The 16,367-nt window shown below is 28.6% G+C and overlaps 3 protein-coding genes across 3 annotated transcripts; 2 read left to right on the forward strand and 1 right to left on the reverse strand.

Moving 5' to 3' along the window:
* Positions 1–2,296: 2,296 nt before the first annotated feature.
* Positions 2,297–4,991, forward strand: LOC130672953 (uncharacterized). The gene is made up of 3 exons (XM_057477772.1): positions 2,297–2,555; positions 2,901–3,393; positions 3,468–4,991. The coding sequence occupies exons 1-3, from the start codon at positions 2,433–2,435 to the stop codon at positions 4,604–4,606; spliced, it is 1,755 nt and encodes a 584-aa protein (XP_057333755.1). The 5' UTR covers positions 2,297–2,432; the 3' UTR covers positions 4,607–4,991.
* A 1,986-nt stretch (positions 4,992–6,977) lies between these two features.
* LOC130672942 (uncharacterized) lies at positions 6,978–10,050 on the forward strand. The gene is made up of 3 exons (XM_057477758.1): positions 6,978–7,251; positions 7,578–8,070; positions 8,142–10,050. Exons 1-3 carry the CDS (start codon positions 7,138–7,140, stop codon positions 9,281–9,283), a joined length of 1,749 nt encoding a protein of 582 aa, XP_057333741.1. The 5' UTR covers positions 6,978–7,137; the 3' UTR covers positions 9,284–10,050.
* A 1,904-nt stretch (positions 10,051–11,954) lies between these two features.
* On the reverse strand, positions 11,955–13,178 carry LOC130673326 (cyclin-T1-like). The gene has a single exon (XM_057478298.1). It carries the CDS (start codon positions 13,176–13,178, stop codon positions 11,955–11,957), a length of 1,224 nt encoding a protein of 407 aa, XP_057334281.1.
* Between the last annotated feature and the right edge of the window lie 3,189 nt (positions 13,179–16,367).

Genomic DNA, 16,367 nt, shown 5'->3' on the forward strand with positions numbered 1-16,367 from the left:
TTTAATCAAATTTATTTAATATCCAGAAATTTTTTTTTCATCTTTTTTAGAGGATATCCCGTTTTGCCCGCAAAAGTGAACATTTTTTTTTTTTAATGGCAACTAAAATTTTTGTTTATTTACTTTGAATATCATTAGACAGAAAAAGATTTAGCGTATTTGAGTTCTCAAAAACCTAGCATTTCTTTAAGTGCCCCCTTTTGCGGGTAGTATACTTATGACTCAGTGGTCGAATTTTTTATAAATTCTTTAAAAATACGTTATAAACTTATTAAGTTTAACTCAACGGAAAAATTTTATTCAATTATCTAAAAACTAAATAATTACATAGACACCTGGTATACGTATATGAGAGTTATGTTTCAGTCTAATCGAGAATAATAGTTCAATTCCATGTTCAAATCAACTAATTAGAATAATTCGCAGTAGAATTAATCCTTTCAACACCCAGCTCGAATATTGAAAATTGAATCATAGCCCACTTGTAAATCAAGTATGTTTGTAGTAATGCAATAAATTTTTCAATTATTACAAGTTAATAATCAAATACATTTTTTGTTGCCGTAAATATCAAAGATGATGTTATTTTATGCATATTAATAAAACTTTTAGGTCACACGAACTTATAAAAAAATGGATCAATGCAGTGAACTAATTGCAAAAACATGTAACACATCTAAACCTACTTCATTATACTTTTAAAACAAATATTGGAAAATCGAAAAGTTCATATTTTAATAGCTTATTGTTTTTTATTCATTTTACTCCTACTTTATTATTAATATTAATTTACTTTTTTTTTACTATGGAATTTTGTTTAACTTTTGAACTATATTACTTCAATATTTTTTTATCTTATTCGCAGTTTAATTTTTTTTTTTTAATATTTTTTTTTTTTTTTTTTTTATTTTTTTTTAATTTTAATATTTTTTTAATATATTGCCTTTTTTAGGTTATCCAGCCGAAGTTGAAACGGTATACACACTGAGTATATTAACTTTAATTATGAGGATTTAAGTAAAAATGCTTAAAGATGTACAAAACAGAAAAAAAATAATAATACTAATTTGTCGGTAAAATTACGAAATGTATGTCAGGTGATATAGAAAAAAATTTTATAACCTATTATCAAATAGGCAATGTCACTTTGTTTAACTGAATCGATTGCATAAATTTATGATCCCATATTAAATTAAATATTTAGGAACAATACGATAGTTATTTTCATTCTAACTCGGATTTTTTTCATAAGAGAACTGATTTTTCCATAAATTTGGTAAATTATCAATTTTCGAAAATATAAAAAATTGAATTTTATATTTGTAATACAATTCACCTTCTGATAGTTCAAAACTATAACTAATTTTTCTCAACACCTCACAATACTGGAAAAAAATGCAACACTTTTACCGGTATTATTTTAACACCTTTCTTGGCGTTGAAATTAATCCCGAGATAGCGTGGTCTAGCCACAGTTTTTTTTTACAGCTGTAGATACCAAAATGCAGACAGCAACGTGCAGATACCAAAATCCTATTATTTAAAATTGAAATTAAAATATTGCGATACAATTCTTGTGAATCTTCAAAGGTTCTCATAGATTCCGATCGCATCAACGCCGATTTAAATCATATGCATCATTTGGGCTTCCGTACGTCGAAATGATTTTCTTTTATATTTTTTATAGTGAGCCAAAAATTTTTGTTACATTTCTGAGTAAGACGATAACACAATTCATGTTAAAATAAGTAATTAAATATTGATTAGTCAATCATCAAATTTTATATTCATTATACGAAGAATTTTATTTTAGTATTATAAATCATATGTGTAAGTATTCTTATATAGATTTATAGTGCGAACATATTTGACTTTTTTTTTTTTTTTTTTTTTCTAAAGGCATTTTATGGATTCCTTTTTCCTGGGAATTCCCACCTCGACATTGACTGAGGTAGTCACTTCCGAGTTGAATCAATAAAAGAAGAAATGTCAGTGTATTAAATCAACTGCTCATCGTGTAACAAACGATGAAATTTATGATTTGTGGCGGTTGCGGATTGGTTGTTCATATAACTTTATGGTAGGAATAACCAATCCAAATATTCATAAATGTTACCATACATTATATAACAGTAGAACTAAATAACTATTCGCGCACACGATCCCTTTCTTCGATTGTAAACAGCCAATGAGGTATTCGAAAAAGTTGTATCAGCCACTTTTCATTGCCTTTATAAAAACGTAAAAGCGTTCAAATGTATCAGTCTCAAACTATCCGGTAAATAAAATTGACGGTTGTATCAAAATGTTTGGAAAAAAATTATTCTAATAATTATATAGAATCAATAACATTAATTCATATTTTACTAAAATATGTTAAATTAAATTTTTTTTTAATTAGCTTTGATAGCGAATAGCTTTCTTTAAATGTAATGAAAATAATGTTAACAAGTATTATTATTTGGAGTTTAATTTTTGTTAGTGTGACGTGTGATGAATATGATATTCTCAAACTTTTGGAACAAACGAGACCACAAGTCATACACACACATATGGTAAAAATAATTTTTTATAATTAATGACGTTGAATTTATTATTTTTATAACAATTTTCCGTATTGAAATTTACTATCAGTGATTTCGAGATGAACTGAGTTATTTTTATTTTTCATTAGTATTAGTATTTCACTAACTGTAACAATGTTTAGAACGATAAGATCGATTTTGAAAAATACTGATACAACTTCTGATAATGTGTAGCTATACATGGCTAACAAAGTTTTTTTCATTGAAAAATTTTTAGATAAAGTTAAAATGTTTTAGCTCGATTAATTTAACGCTGATAAAAATATTCAAATTATGATTATAAATTGTTTGTTTTTTTTCTTGGTTTTTTAACAGAGTCAACTACTCGAGTTATGTTACTCAAATGTGTCAAATCCGATTGTAATGACTCCAAACCTCATTGACACCGTTTATCATAATCCATCCAACACCTTGACAGCACCAATTATTATTCTTGACGACAACTTTCTCGCAAAAGATATCCAACTTTATTATCCAGCTTATCCGACCTACGTGCTATCGGTAGATACTCGAAAACAATTGATCAATCTTATTATAAAAATAAGGGACTCACCATTATGGAATACTGCGTCAGTGTTTTACATCATCGGTAACACGGATCACTCATGCAAAAATGCATTACAAATGACTTACACATTATGGCAATTTGAATGTTTATCATCATTTGTCATATGTCAAGAAATGAACGATAGATCATTTTTGTTTACTTTAAGTCCATTCACCCATCGAGAGCCACTTCCGGGGATGAAACATGGAGCTAAACTTCCAGATCCAAGAATAGCCGTATTCGGACTACCTTTCATAAATGGTAAATAATAAAATGAATTAAAATAAAAAATATCAATTCAACAATGAAATATATATAATTATTTTTTGTTCTAGATAAAAGATTATGTGACATTCTTAACTTCGATAAGACGCAGTTTTTAGACGGTTATAACGTGAAAGTAACTAAGGCAGGGTTAGGTGACGAATTTCTACAGAGGTACGTTTTTCCGAGTTTAAACATGACTCCGATAATAAATTATGGAGGTGGAGCAGAGACATATTTATTTGCTAATCGTTTTCAAGATATCAGTGAAACGTTATTTGCTCTCCATTCAACTGATAATAGGTTTGTTGATATAGTACCGGGGTTTATCGAAAGTAATTTTGCTATAGTAACACAAAAAAGAAGTTTCTTATCATTATTGAATCAAGTTACTAGTGTATTCGATGTTGGCGATATTATAGCAATAATTCTCATTCTCATACTATTTATAATAGTAATTATGTTGAGCAACGAGTATCAGATTCTCCCGGCTTTTATGGATGTTTTCAAATTGCTATTAAGAATGGGTATGGATTCACCTGTTGACCGGCTGTTCATGAAAATCAATCTTTTTACTGCATTGTTGTTCATTTTTATGTTCGGTCCAGCTTTTGACGCACAATTATTTGCAGTACTGACTCACCCGTCATCTTTTGACGCGGAAACACTTCAAGATTTGCATGATCATCGATATCATGTCCATTACGACTCCTCATTACATAAAGATATGATAGAAACCGAAATCTGGACCACTGTTGAGGATATGCAATATTTACATCCTACTGACGTAGGAGTTCCATACTCCTGTCTAGAACTAGCCAGTAAGGATAACACTGTTGCGTGTATTTATAATACTCTGAATATACTGCATAATCTAAAGGAAAATTTACGACTCTCAAAAAATTTTGTATTTGAAACTAGTTTCGTCCACTGGACTCGGAAAGAGTGGCCCCTTAAAAAACGGGTTGATCAGCAAACGTTAAGAGCCATTGAATCAGGTTTTTCAGATAAACATATGAATCGTCCTATTCGGAATACGTTAAAAAAAATAAAAGCTAAGGAAAGATTGAAAAAAATTTTAGACTATGACGAAGTAGACGCAATAGATTTAGAATATGTTTACATATTTTTTGCATTTATCCAGCTTCTTGCAATTGTTATATTCGGGATTGAGTACATTATTGCTCGATGGCTGCGCCCACGACAATAAACAATAAACTTAAATTTTGGTTGACGACAATATTTACTAACCGATGCAATGTAACATTCACTTGATAATTATATTGAATCAAATCTGATTCCTCTTTTAGATTCTATAGGTATATTGAGTTTATTGTAATAAAATTTAATTATCAATTATTTGCAAAACGATTAAAATAATCTGGCGTGATAATTTTTAATTATTAAGAGATGTATTATCCAAAAATGTGTGTAAAAGCGTTCTTAAAATCTGTGATTCACTAAGAAATGCTCTCTTTTCTGTTAAGTATATTGATTTAAATGCTGTTAATAAATTGTAATAACTTAAATTGTACACATTTTATTTATACAATCATTTCAACATCAAATTTTGAGGGAGTTTGATTTAATAAATCGCTATATTATTCTGAATTTTGTGTCGTTAACATTATTATATATATTTTTTAAAGGTAAGGGAGAAAATTTTATATATTTTATTGTTTTGTTCTCTTGCAAAATAACAAAATTAACGTTTTTATGCAAATCAATATTGTTTAGCGTAATGATGAAAGCTTCTAGGTCACAGTCACGCACAAGAAGAAATGACATCACATTAAACTTTATTCGTTTGCTTTACAATCGATCGGGAAATTATATTTAATGTAATTATATTAAATTATTTATTATATACAGGACTCGGTGGTCGAATTTTTTATAAATTCATTTAAAAATACGTTTTAAACTCATTAAGTTTAACTCAACGGAAAAATTTTATTCAATTATCCAAAAATTAAACAACTACATAGGCGCGTGGTATACGTATATGAGAGTCATGTTTCAGTCTAATCGAGTATAATAGTTCGATTCCATGTTCAAATCAACTAATTAGAATAATTCGCGGTAGGATTAATCCTTTCACTATCCGACTCGAAAATTGGATCATAGCCCACTTGTAAACAAAATATATTAGTAGTAGTGCAATAAATTTTATTAGTATTAAAATTAAATAATTAAATATATTCTTTGTTGCCATAAATACCAAAGATGGTATTTAATGCATATCGATGAAGCTTGTTGGTTACACGAGCTCATAAAAAAATGGATCAATGCAGAGAACTAATTGCAAAAACATGTAACACATCTGAACCCGCTTCGTTGTACTTTTAAAACAAATATTGGAAAATCGAAAAGTACATATTTTAATCAGACATTTTTTTTTTTTCTAATCATTTTGCTCTAATACTTTTTTTTCTTATTTTATACTCACTTTATAATAGTAATTTGTTTTTTTTTTTAATTATGAAATTTTATCCAATTTTTTAATCATTTCTTTGATTTGTTTATATTTTATTTTTTTTATTAAATGTTTTATTTAATATCCTGCCTCTTTTTTCAGATTGAGTTTTTTTCAATTCTACTATAATCATGTTGTACCTTGACTTTAAACCAGTAATTAGCCAGCTCGGTCAATTACATCAACTAAATAATGTTGTTAATCAGGAAAGTAAGTAATTATACACACACACACACACACGCAAACAGTAATATTTACGTGGAACGTTTCACTATTTTGTATTATGGGGAACGAGAATTAGGATTGAAGGAGATAAGGAAGGATAAGGCCAGTGTCGATACCAAAATCCGATTTAAAATTAAAACAAAAATATTGAGATATGATTGTCGTGAATCTTTAAAAGTTCTCATAGATTCCGATCACAAACAAATCACATCAACGCCAATTTGAATCATATGCATAATTTGGCTTTCGTACGTCGAAATGATTTTGTTTTGTATTTTTGTATTGAGCCAAAAATATTTTTTGCAATTCTAAGCAGAACGAGAACACAATTCATGTGAAGTTATTAATTTAATATTGATTAGTCAGTCATCAAATTTTATTTTTATTCTTCAATGAATTTTATTTTGATATTAGCTTCATATACGTTAATATTCTTACATAAATTTATAGTGCGAACATATTTGACTTTTTTTATTTTTTTTTTATTTTTATATAAAGGCATTTTATGGATTTTTTTTTCCTGGGAATTCCCACCTCGACATTGACTGAGGTAGTCACTTCCGAGTTAAATCAATACGGGAAGAAATGTCAGTATATTAACTCTAATGCTCATCGTGGAACAACGGATAAAATTTATGATTTGTGGCGGTTGCGGATTGGTCATTCATATAACTCTATGGTAGGAATAACCAATCCAAATATTCATAAATGTTGCCTTATATTACATAATAGTAGAACTAAATAACTATTCGCGCACACGATCCCTTTCTTCGATTGTAAACAGCCAATGAGGTATTCGAAAAAGTTGTATCAGCCACTTTTCATTCCCTTTATAAACAAGTAAAAGCATTTAAATTTGTCATAAACTATCTGGTAAATAAAATAGACGCTTGTGTGTAAATGTTTGGAAAAAAATTATTCTGATAATATTATAGAATTAATAACAATAAATTTGATTCGTGTTTTATTAAAATATATTAAGTTAAATTTTTTTTCGAATTAGCTTTGGTAGCAAATAGCTTTTTTTTAATTTAACAAAAAATATGTGGGCTTACAGTATTATTATGTGTTTAATTTTTGTTAGTGTGACGTGTGATAAAAATGATTTCTCCACGCATTCGGATTCAACGAGCTCTTCAGTAATACACACACATATGGTAAAAAAAATTTTTACAATTATTGACGTCTGATTTATTATTTATATTATAATATTCCATATAGGAGTTTACTATCAGTGATTTCGCAACGAACTAAATCATTTTTTTATTTTCATTAAGATTAGTATTGTGGTAACTGTAACATTCTTTAGAGCAATTAAATCGATCTTAAATACTGGTACTGTTTAGCTGCCGTGCTCGCAGAGTCTTTTTCATTGAAAATTTTTTAGATAAAATTGAAATATTTTAAGGCGTTAAATTAAACGCTGATAAAAATTTTTACATTATGATTATTAACTAGTTGTTTTGTCTGTATTTTTTAACAGAGTCAACTACTTGAATTATGTTATTCAAATGTGTCAAATCCGATCGCAATGACTCCGAACCTCATTGACACTGTTTATCAGAATCCATCCAACACCTTGACAGCACCGATTATTATTCTTGACGACGACTTTTTCGCAAAAGATATCCAACTTTATTATCCAGCTTATCCGACATACGTTCTATCGGTAGATACTCAAAGGCAATTGATCAATCTTATGATAAAAATAAGGGACTCACCATTATGGAATACTGCATCAGTGTTTTATGTCATCGGTAACACTGACCAATCATGCAAAAATGCGTTACAAATGACTTACACATTATGGCTATTCCAATGTTTATCATCATTTGTGATATGTCAAGGAAACGACAACAGAACAATGCTGCAAACTTTAAATCCATTCACCCATCGAGCGCCATATCCATGGGTCGAAGTCAAGAAACTTAATTGGGGTTTAAGATCTGCCTTCTACGAACAACCTTTCATAAATGGTAAATAATAATGAATGAAAATAAAAAATATCATTGTAGCAATAAAATATATATTTTTATTTTTGTTTCAGATAAAATGTTATGTGATGTTCTTAACTTCGATAAGACGCAGTTTTTACACGGTTATAAAGTCAAAGTAACTACATTATCGCCAGTTGACCAATTTCTACAGAAGTACGTTTTTCCTAGCTTAAACATAACTCCGATTAACATTTATGGAGGTCAAGCAGATAAACGTTTATTGGCTAATCGTGTTCATGATATTAGTGCGACGCTATTTTCTCTCAATTCTGCTGATAGTAAGTTATTTGACATAGTACCGGGAGTTCTCGAAGGTGAATTTGCTATAGTAACACAAAAAAGAAGTTTTTTATCACCGTTTAATCAAATTCTTAGTGTATTTGATGTTGGAGATATTATCGCAATAATTCTCATTCTCATACTATTTATAATAGTAATTATGTTGAGCAACGAGTATCAGATTCTCCCGGCTTTTATGGATGTCTTCAAATTGCTATTAAGAATGGGTATGGATTCACCTGTTGACCGGCTGTTCATGAAAATTAATCTTTTTACTGCGTTGTTGTTCGTATTTATGTTCGGTCCAGCTATTGACGCACAATTATCTGCGATACTGACTCGCCCGTCATCTTTTGAGATAGAAACACTTCAAGACTTGCATGATCATCGATATCACATCTATTATCACCCCTCAGTACATAAAACGATGATTAGAACTGAAATTTGGACGACTGTTGAGGATATGAAATATTTACATCCCGTTGACGAAGAACTTCCAGACCGCTGTTTCGAACGAGCTAGTATGGATGATACAGTTGCCTGTATTTATCAAATTCAGTATGTAGTGACTGGAGTTCTAAAAAAAAATTTACGAATTTCAAAAAATTTCGTATTTAAAACTAGTTTCGTCCATTGGACTCGAAAAGACTGGCCCCTCAAAGATCGGGTTGATCAGCAAACGTTTAGAGCGATTGAATCAGGTTTTATAGATAAACATATACATCGTCCTATTCGGAATACACTTAAAAAAATGAAAGCTAAGGAAAGATTGAAAAAAATTTTAGACTACGACAAAGTAGACGCGATAGATTTAGAATATGCTTACATATTTTTTGCATTTATCCAGCTTCTTGCAATTGTTATATTCGGGATTGAGTACATCATTGCTCGATGGCTGCGCCCACGACAATAAAATATAAACTTAAATTTTGGTTGACGAAAATATTTACTAACCGATGCAATGTAACAATCACTTAATAATTATATTGAATCAAATCTGATTCCTCTTTTAAATTCTATAGTCACATTGAATTTATTGTAACAAAATTTATTTATCAATTAATTGCAAAACGATTAAAATAATCTGGTGTGATAATTTTTAATTATTAAGAGACACATTATCCAAAAACGTGTGTAAAAGCATTCTTAAAATCTGTAATTCACTAAGAAATGCTCTCTTTCATGGAAAAAAAAAAGTTGAAAAATTAAAGTTTCTATAGTAGGAAAAAACTTCGGGGCAAAAATCTTCAAACATTAAGGCATAAACTGTAATTTTAGAAATTTTTCATTGTAATAAAATTAATACAATTCTAAGCAGCAAATTTTCTAGTTTGAAATGTAATTTTTAAGTTTAAAACTGTAATATTTATTATGCCTGGGATAAATATGTATTTTCTACAGTTTCAGAGTCGCAGCGCTTTACTACTATACGAAACTGTAATAAATACTCAGATATGAGCAATTTTTCCGTGTTTCAATTAAGTATATTGATTTAAATGCTGTTTATAAATTCTGATAACTTAAATTGTATACATTTTATTTATATAATTATTTTAACATCAAATTTTGAGGGAGTTTGATTCAATAAATCAATATTATTCTGAATCGTGTATCATTAACAATATAATATATATTTCCTTAAAGGTAAGTGAGAAAAATTTTTACATTTTACTGTTCCGTTCTCGTTGTGCAAAATAAGTGAATTTATTTTTTTATGCAAATCAATATTGTGTAGCGTAATTATGAAAGCTTCTAGGTCACAGTCACGCACAAAAAGAAATGACATTACATTCAACTTTATTCGGTTGCTATACAATCGATCGTAAAATTATATTCAATGAAAATATGTTAAATTATTAGTTATTATATCTATGACTCGGTAGTCGAATATTTTATTAATTTATTTAAAAATACATTATGAACTTATGAAATTTAACTCAAAATTAACGAAAAAATTTTATTCAATCATGCAGAAAAGAAACAACTATATAGGTGCATCCATGCAGAAAGTAGACCTTGCAAAAAACAGAGTGACTCAGCAAATGCAAGGAAATGACAAAAGAAATAAAAAATTTCCAAAAAATGTAAAAAAAAAAATTTAGAACACAAAAAACAAGTTTCAATTTTTTTTTTTCTTCGATTTTTTTTTTACATTTTTTGGAAATTTTTTATTTTTTTTGTCATTTCCTTGTATTTGCTGAGTCACCAACGCAAAAATTTGAGAAAAGTCGAAAAAAAATAATTTTTTCATTTTGATTATGATTACACAATTATGGGAACAAAACTTGCTCCTTTAATTGTTTAGCTAAACTTTGATCGATGATTCCCAAAAAATGGTTCGATAGATCAATTTAAAAATTCACAGGAGTCTTGGGGGTACATTAAGCTAAAAAAGTCCCTGGCAACATTATTTTTTTTATCGATATTTGCAGAGTAGCGGTTGATTTACTAAAAAACCAAAAAAAGTCATTTTTTGTACTTACTTCTAATGGATGTTAAAAATAAAAAAAATTTTTTTTTTCAAAAAATGATGACAGGGTCTTGTAGGGAATTTATTCAAGTTTTCACCGCCGCCCTTCAACTTTCCGTGTGATCATTGGTACCTGAAATATCGATGATCAAAGCCAAAAGGATCATTTTCTGTTTGAAAGCTGATATCTCTGCGACAAATCGTCCTACAAGGTTAAAAAAAAAAATCGAAGCTGAATAAATTTGCTGAACGAACTATGCATTCGTTTAGTTGAAAGAATTTTTTCGCGGTCCGTGGGCTCTTCGAAAAAAAAAAAATTTAGAAATTTTTTGTCTCGCGGTATTTTTCATGTTTGCGCGATAACCGGAGCTTTTAAAAAATTTTGAAAAAATGCACCAAAACTAGAGATTTAAAGCTATAAAATGCTTTTTTAAAAATCTCGATACGATCATTTTTCACCAAGTTACAGCCTTCCAAAAATCACTAAAAAATTTATAAAATTTTTCTGCTCCTTTAATTTTTTGCATTAGTGTATATGTTTACTTTTTTTCGTTAAAGGGTGAAAAAAATTAATATATTCGTGAAAGTAAGATAAGAATTTCATAGATCACTAAATTTTTTTTGGAGATCGAACTACATTTTTTTTTACATATCAATATTTCCATGCACAAGTAATTTCAAAGGGAATAAATAATAAGAAAAAGATATTGCTTACAAAATTTCTATTTGAAAAAAATTTCAAGAGACATAATGCCAAAATAAATAAAATTTTAAAACATGAAAACTCAAATCGTCATGATTGTTTTCATTTATCATAAATACTATAAAAAATCAACTTACTATATATATCTTTAGTCAATTATTTATAAAAATATATAATAGTAATTTAATTACATATATTTACAATCTTGATTATGTACACACTCGACATACCAAGAATAATTATCCTTTCATGTTTTTCGCTATTTCAAAATATTTACAAAATACATTATTTTTTAAAATTTATATAAAAATTACTATTCCTATTGGCAATATACCAAAAATTAAATTATATATGATTTTGTCTTTTATAAATCGTATCACAGTAATACTAATAATTAACTAACATTAAATCCTATATCGCAGTTTTTTTACTAACTTGATTGCTCGAGTATTCAAAATCTCTCATACGCTTACGATCATTATTATTGTTATCACATATTTCCGAACTATAAACTACCAACGACAGTGACAAATCTATGGTAGCAGTAGATTCTATTGGTTTTTGTATTTGCTTAAGATCTAAATGCTGTAAATTATAATTATTTGGCAATATTTTGATTCCTTCACCATTTTTTAATTCTATTCGATCCATAGTCCCATTAGATGACATAACTGGTAATCCTGGTGATTGTTTCCGGTGACGATGCTGCTCCGAACTCATTGATAAAGTACCAGATGCATTTGTTAAGCCATCACTCGAATTCAGTGGTTTGCTTCCATTAATTGGCTTAAGTAGACCATCAACAATCAAAGTCTTATTGGTCCCAATATCAGACTCTGTTTCAGAAGCTACCACATTAATACTTTCTTGTCTTCTTTTCATACTCATCACCATTCTTTTGAAACGTGACGGCGATTTATGAAAAATATCAAGAAAAATATTTGTCAACTCGTTCAACAACTCGATTGTAACACTAGGATCAATGTACCAGAACCAATATTTCCCATCTATACTGATTGGTATTTCCCAGTCTGTCCACTTACATGCAATGTAAATGCAGAGGCACGCAATAACTGATGATCTGTACTCAAGACACATTGTCGTAAGATGAATAATCTCAGTAGCCAAGAAATGAGAGCTGCGCGATATGTCTCGATTCGGTTTCATTAAGTCGAAAAATTTGCTGATGTGAATATGAGGATGTTCAATGGTAAAATCAAATCCGAATGTTCCCATTATGACTCCTTCATTGAGACGTATACTTTCAGGGTTTACTTCACATTTTTCGAGGAATTCAAAAGGAACGTTTTTTTGTTTGAAGCATACTTTACAAGCATTAATTATGTCCTTTATTGTTCTAGGCTGGTCTTCAACTTTTGTTGCCAAAAGAAATGCCGAGCATGCTACTCCATACCGTTGAAAACGTGTCACTGGATGAAACATGTAAAATCTATGCATGTAGACAACGGCAGTATTTATGCACAACTGGGACACTCTCAATATTTGACCAATGTCGTGATTCAAACTTGCTGATTGCTGTCTATAACTCAATTCTCTATTTTGGTCGATGCCAAATTTTCTACTTGGAGAATTAACCAATTGGTCTTTTGTAAAAAACCATTTTCCAGATGTCATGTTGCTGTATGTAAAGTGAGACTGATTTGAATTCCTGTTTTTGCCGTAAAATGTGTTATCTTCGGACTCACTGTAAAAGATAAAAACCTCAATTACTTACCAAGTATTTTTGTGTAATTTTATTGTCAGTCATGTTTATTGTATTTTTATAAACCTCAAACTATAATTTTTTTTCAGTTTGAAAAAAATTAATATTTTCTATTTACATGTTTTAATTCTAAGCAGATTTTTTTATTTTCTGAACTGCCCGAGAAAAGGAAATCATACATCCCTACTTAAAAAGTCTCATAAAATCTAATAGATTTTCAGAACATTTTCAGAACAGAATCTAGAGATTTTGTGAGAATGAATGAATTTTACAGAATAATGATGTGACACGTGATGAAACGAAAAAATTGTTATCATCCTTAGTAAAATGCCGCCGCCATTTTAGCGTAACATCCTACAGTACAACTTTATTGTTAAAAAAATCACCACGTGTTTGATTTTAAGTAATAAAAAGGTTCAGTATTAACTTAAACTATTAATTATTATTACACGGCTTTGAAATTTGTTAATTAATATCATAAGGCATAAAAATAGCATTGAAAATCTAAATTTTTTGAAAAAATAAGAAAACTTTACACACAAAAAAAGGAATTCTTGGGTCAAGAAGAAAATCGTTTCCAAAAATAAATTCTTAAATTAAAATATCCTCTTTTCTTGTTTGAAAAAATTTTCTCTTGGTAAAAAATTTTTTTTTTTTTAATTAGAGTATATAAAGCTCTTCAATAAAGAAATTCAATTTTGATTTAAAAATATAAATTTTTGCTTTAAATGTTTTTAGTTTCTCCGAACAAGAAAACAACTTGGTTGGCTCAAGAAAATTTAGCTCTTGGTTTTAGAAGATACCAACTCATTCTAAAAACATCGTTCTCTCGAATGTAGTCGATATCGATTCATTTCGATACATCGAGTTTTTAAACGGAGGCACATTTAACTTACTCCAAGTAAAAATTAATTTATTTAAAGATTTGATAACATTTAGTTCAAAATAAATGTAGACTTCATCTTAGAACGATTAATTTTAGATTTAAAAAATAAAAAACTCATTTTAAAACTAAATTATACATCAATGTAAATAAAAAATACTTTTATTTTAAAATATAATAAATAAGTTCAATTTCAAATTAATTGTTTTTATTAAAAATTCAATTCTCAGAATATATACAATTAATTATCAAAATAAATTTTGATTCTTTATTACAATAAGAAATTTTTTTTGTTTATGAAAATAAATTAAAGGTTATGTTATTTATCCTGGCTTCATTGACACTATGAACTGCATGATACCACACTAAAAAGGAAACAATTTTATATGAACTTAGGATTAGAAATGAAAACAAACTTGATTATCTGATATATGATTAAAAACAGCATAAATAAAAATTAACTTACTTTTTTCGCGATTGAAACGACACCCTTTAACTTAACTTAAATCAGGAAATAACACCAGATATAATGACTAATAACTACAATAACTCACATTTTTACCGAACACTTCAATTCAAAACAATTTATGTATATGAATTAGTTAATTGTATAATTAATAAACTAATACTATTAGAATATTGGTGTGTAATATATAATTGCACATATACGGCGCCAGCGCTGAACAGACTCGTTTCATTTTTTTGGGATCTTCGGGCGTCTACGTGTATACACAAAGTAGTGTCCGAAGTAGAGAAGCTGCATAGACCCGAGTGCTCCTGTTATCCGAATGCTGCTATGGAAAAAAACCAAGAGCTTGATTTTCTTGACTTGAATTTTTTTTATTTTTGTTTCAAGCAATAGCCACTAGTTGGTTTAAGAAATCTGACTCCTTACGTAGAGAAGTTAAATTTCATAGAATAAAATATTCAATATACATGAATGAAGAAATTCAAAATATTAATTCAAAAAACAATTTACTTTCTTAAAATATTTTTTCTTTTTGAACTAAAATCATATATTTTTAACTTAAAACTTTAACCCATTTGAGTCGAAAAAATAACTTTTTGAATCAAAATAATCAAAATTAAGAAAAAATTTTCTTCAACCAAGATTTATTCCATTTTCCTAAATATTCTCTTGACTCAAGATAATTCTCTTTGAACCAAGATAACCTTTCGGTCAGTGTATTTGAAAGTTTAAATAACGTTTTTTTTTTTCCTAATGAAAAGTTTATATTCTATAAATTTCTGAAAGTAGGTTATTATCTATGGAATCTATTATTAAGTTTGAGGTTTATTCCATTTCGTATGAAGTTCTTTGGAATATCAGGAAAAGTTGATTTGACAGATCTTATCAATAAAATTTCCTTATATATAACGGATTGATTAATTTAGTATTTTTGAGCAAATACATACCTCTTTACTTCAATGCTGAACGTATTGAAATAATAATTGGTAGTTATTTCTTGTTATTTATTAATTAAACGAGTATTTTTTAGTTTTAAATCAAGTTCTTCAAAATCTTGCGATACTAATGTCGAGCCGCAATATTTTAAAATGTTCTAAGCTATCGTCGCTTGACGGATTTGCTTCGAACTAAATGCAAGTTCCTAAGTGGCCAAGCTCCCTTTTTGGTAGCTCTTAGTGGCCCGTTCCAAATTAACTTACCGTCATTTATAGATGTTAATAAAATGGTGACAAATGAAATTTTTGAAAAATGTCAGCAAAACGTAAGTCAAAAATTATTAGCAAATGATTATCATAAAATGACATAATAAATTATGACTATTTGGCGATAAATAAAAGTTACTATTTTAATGCTAACAATTTGTTATCCGGAAATGTTGACTTTTTTACATTATATTAAAAATAACGTTAAGTTGTTAACTATTTTTGGCGAATATTTCGTTATATTTGAATATGATGTTTTGTTGACATTTTTTTTTAAATTTGATTTGTCATCATTTTATTAACATCTAGGAATAACAAAAAGTTAATGGAACGGGCAACTAAAAGCTAACAAAAAGCGAGCTTGATCACTCGTAGTGATGCGGAATGACGTTATTTCGAGTTTCGGTCACAAGACGGTCCGTTGACGGTCTTGTGACCGACGGACCTGTTTTAAGTCGAAATGATTCGGTCATAGTCCGTCATTTCGGACCGCCAAAAAATTTTTTGTCACAAATTTGGTCAGTCGCATCTAGCTAGATGATTCGTG

Source organism: Microplitis mediator, chromosome 8, assembly GCF_029852145.1.
Source record: "Microplitis mediator isolate UGA2020A chromosome 8, iyMicMedi2.1, whole genome shotgun sequence".
In the NCBI taxonomy this organism is placed as follows: Eukaryota; Metazoa; Arthropoda; class Insecta; order Hymenoptera; family Braconidae; genus Microplitis; species Microplitis mediator.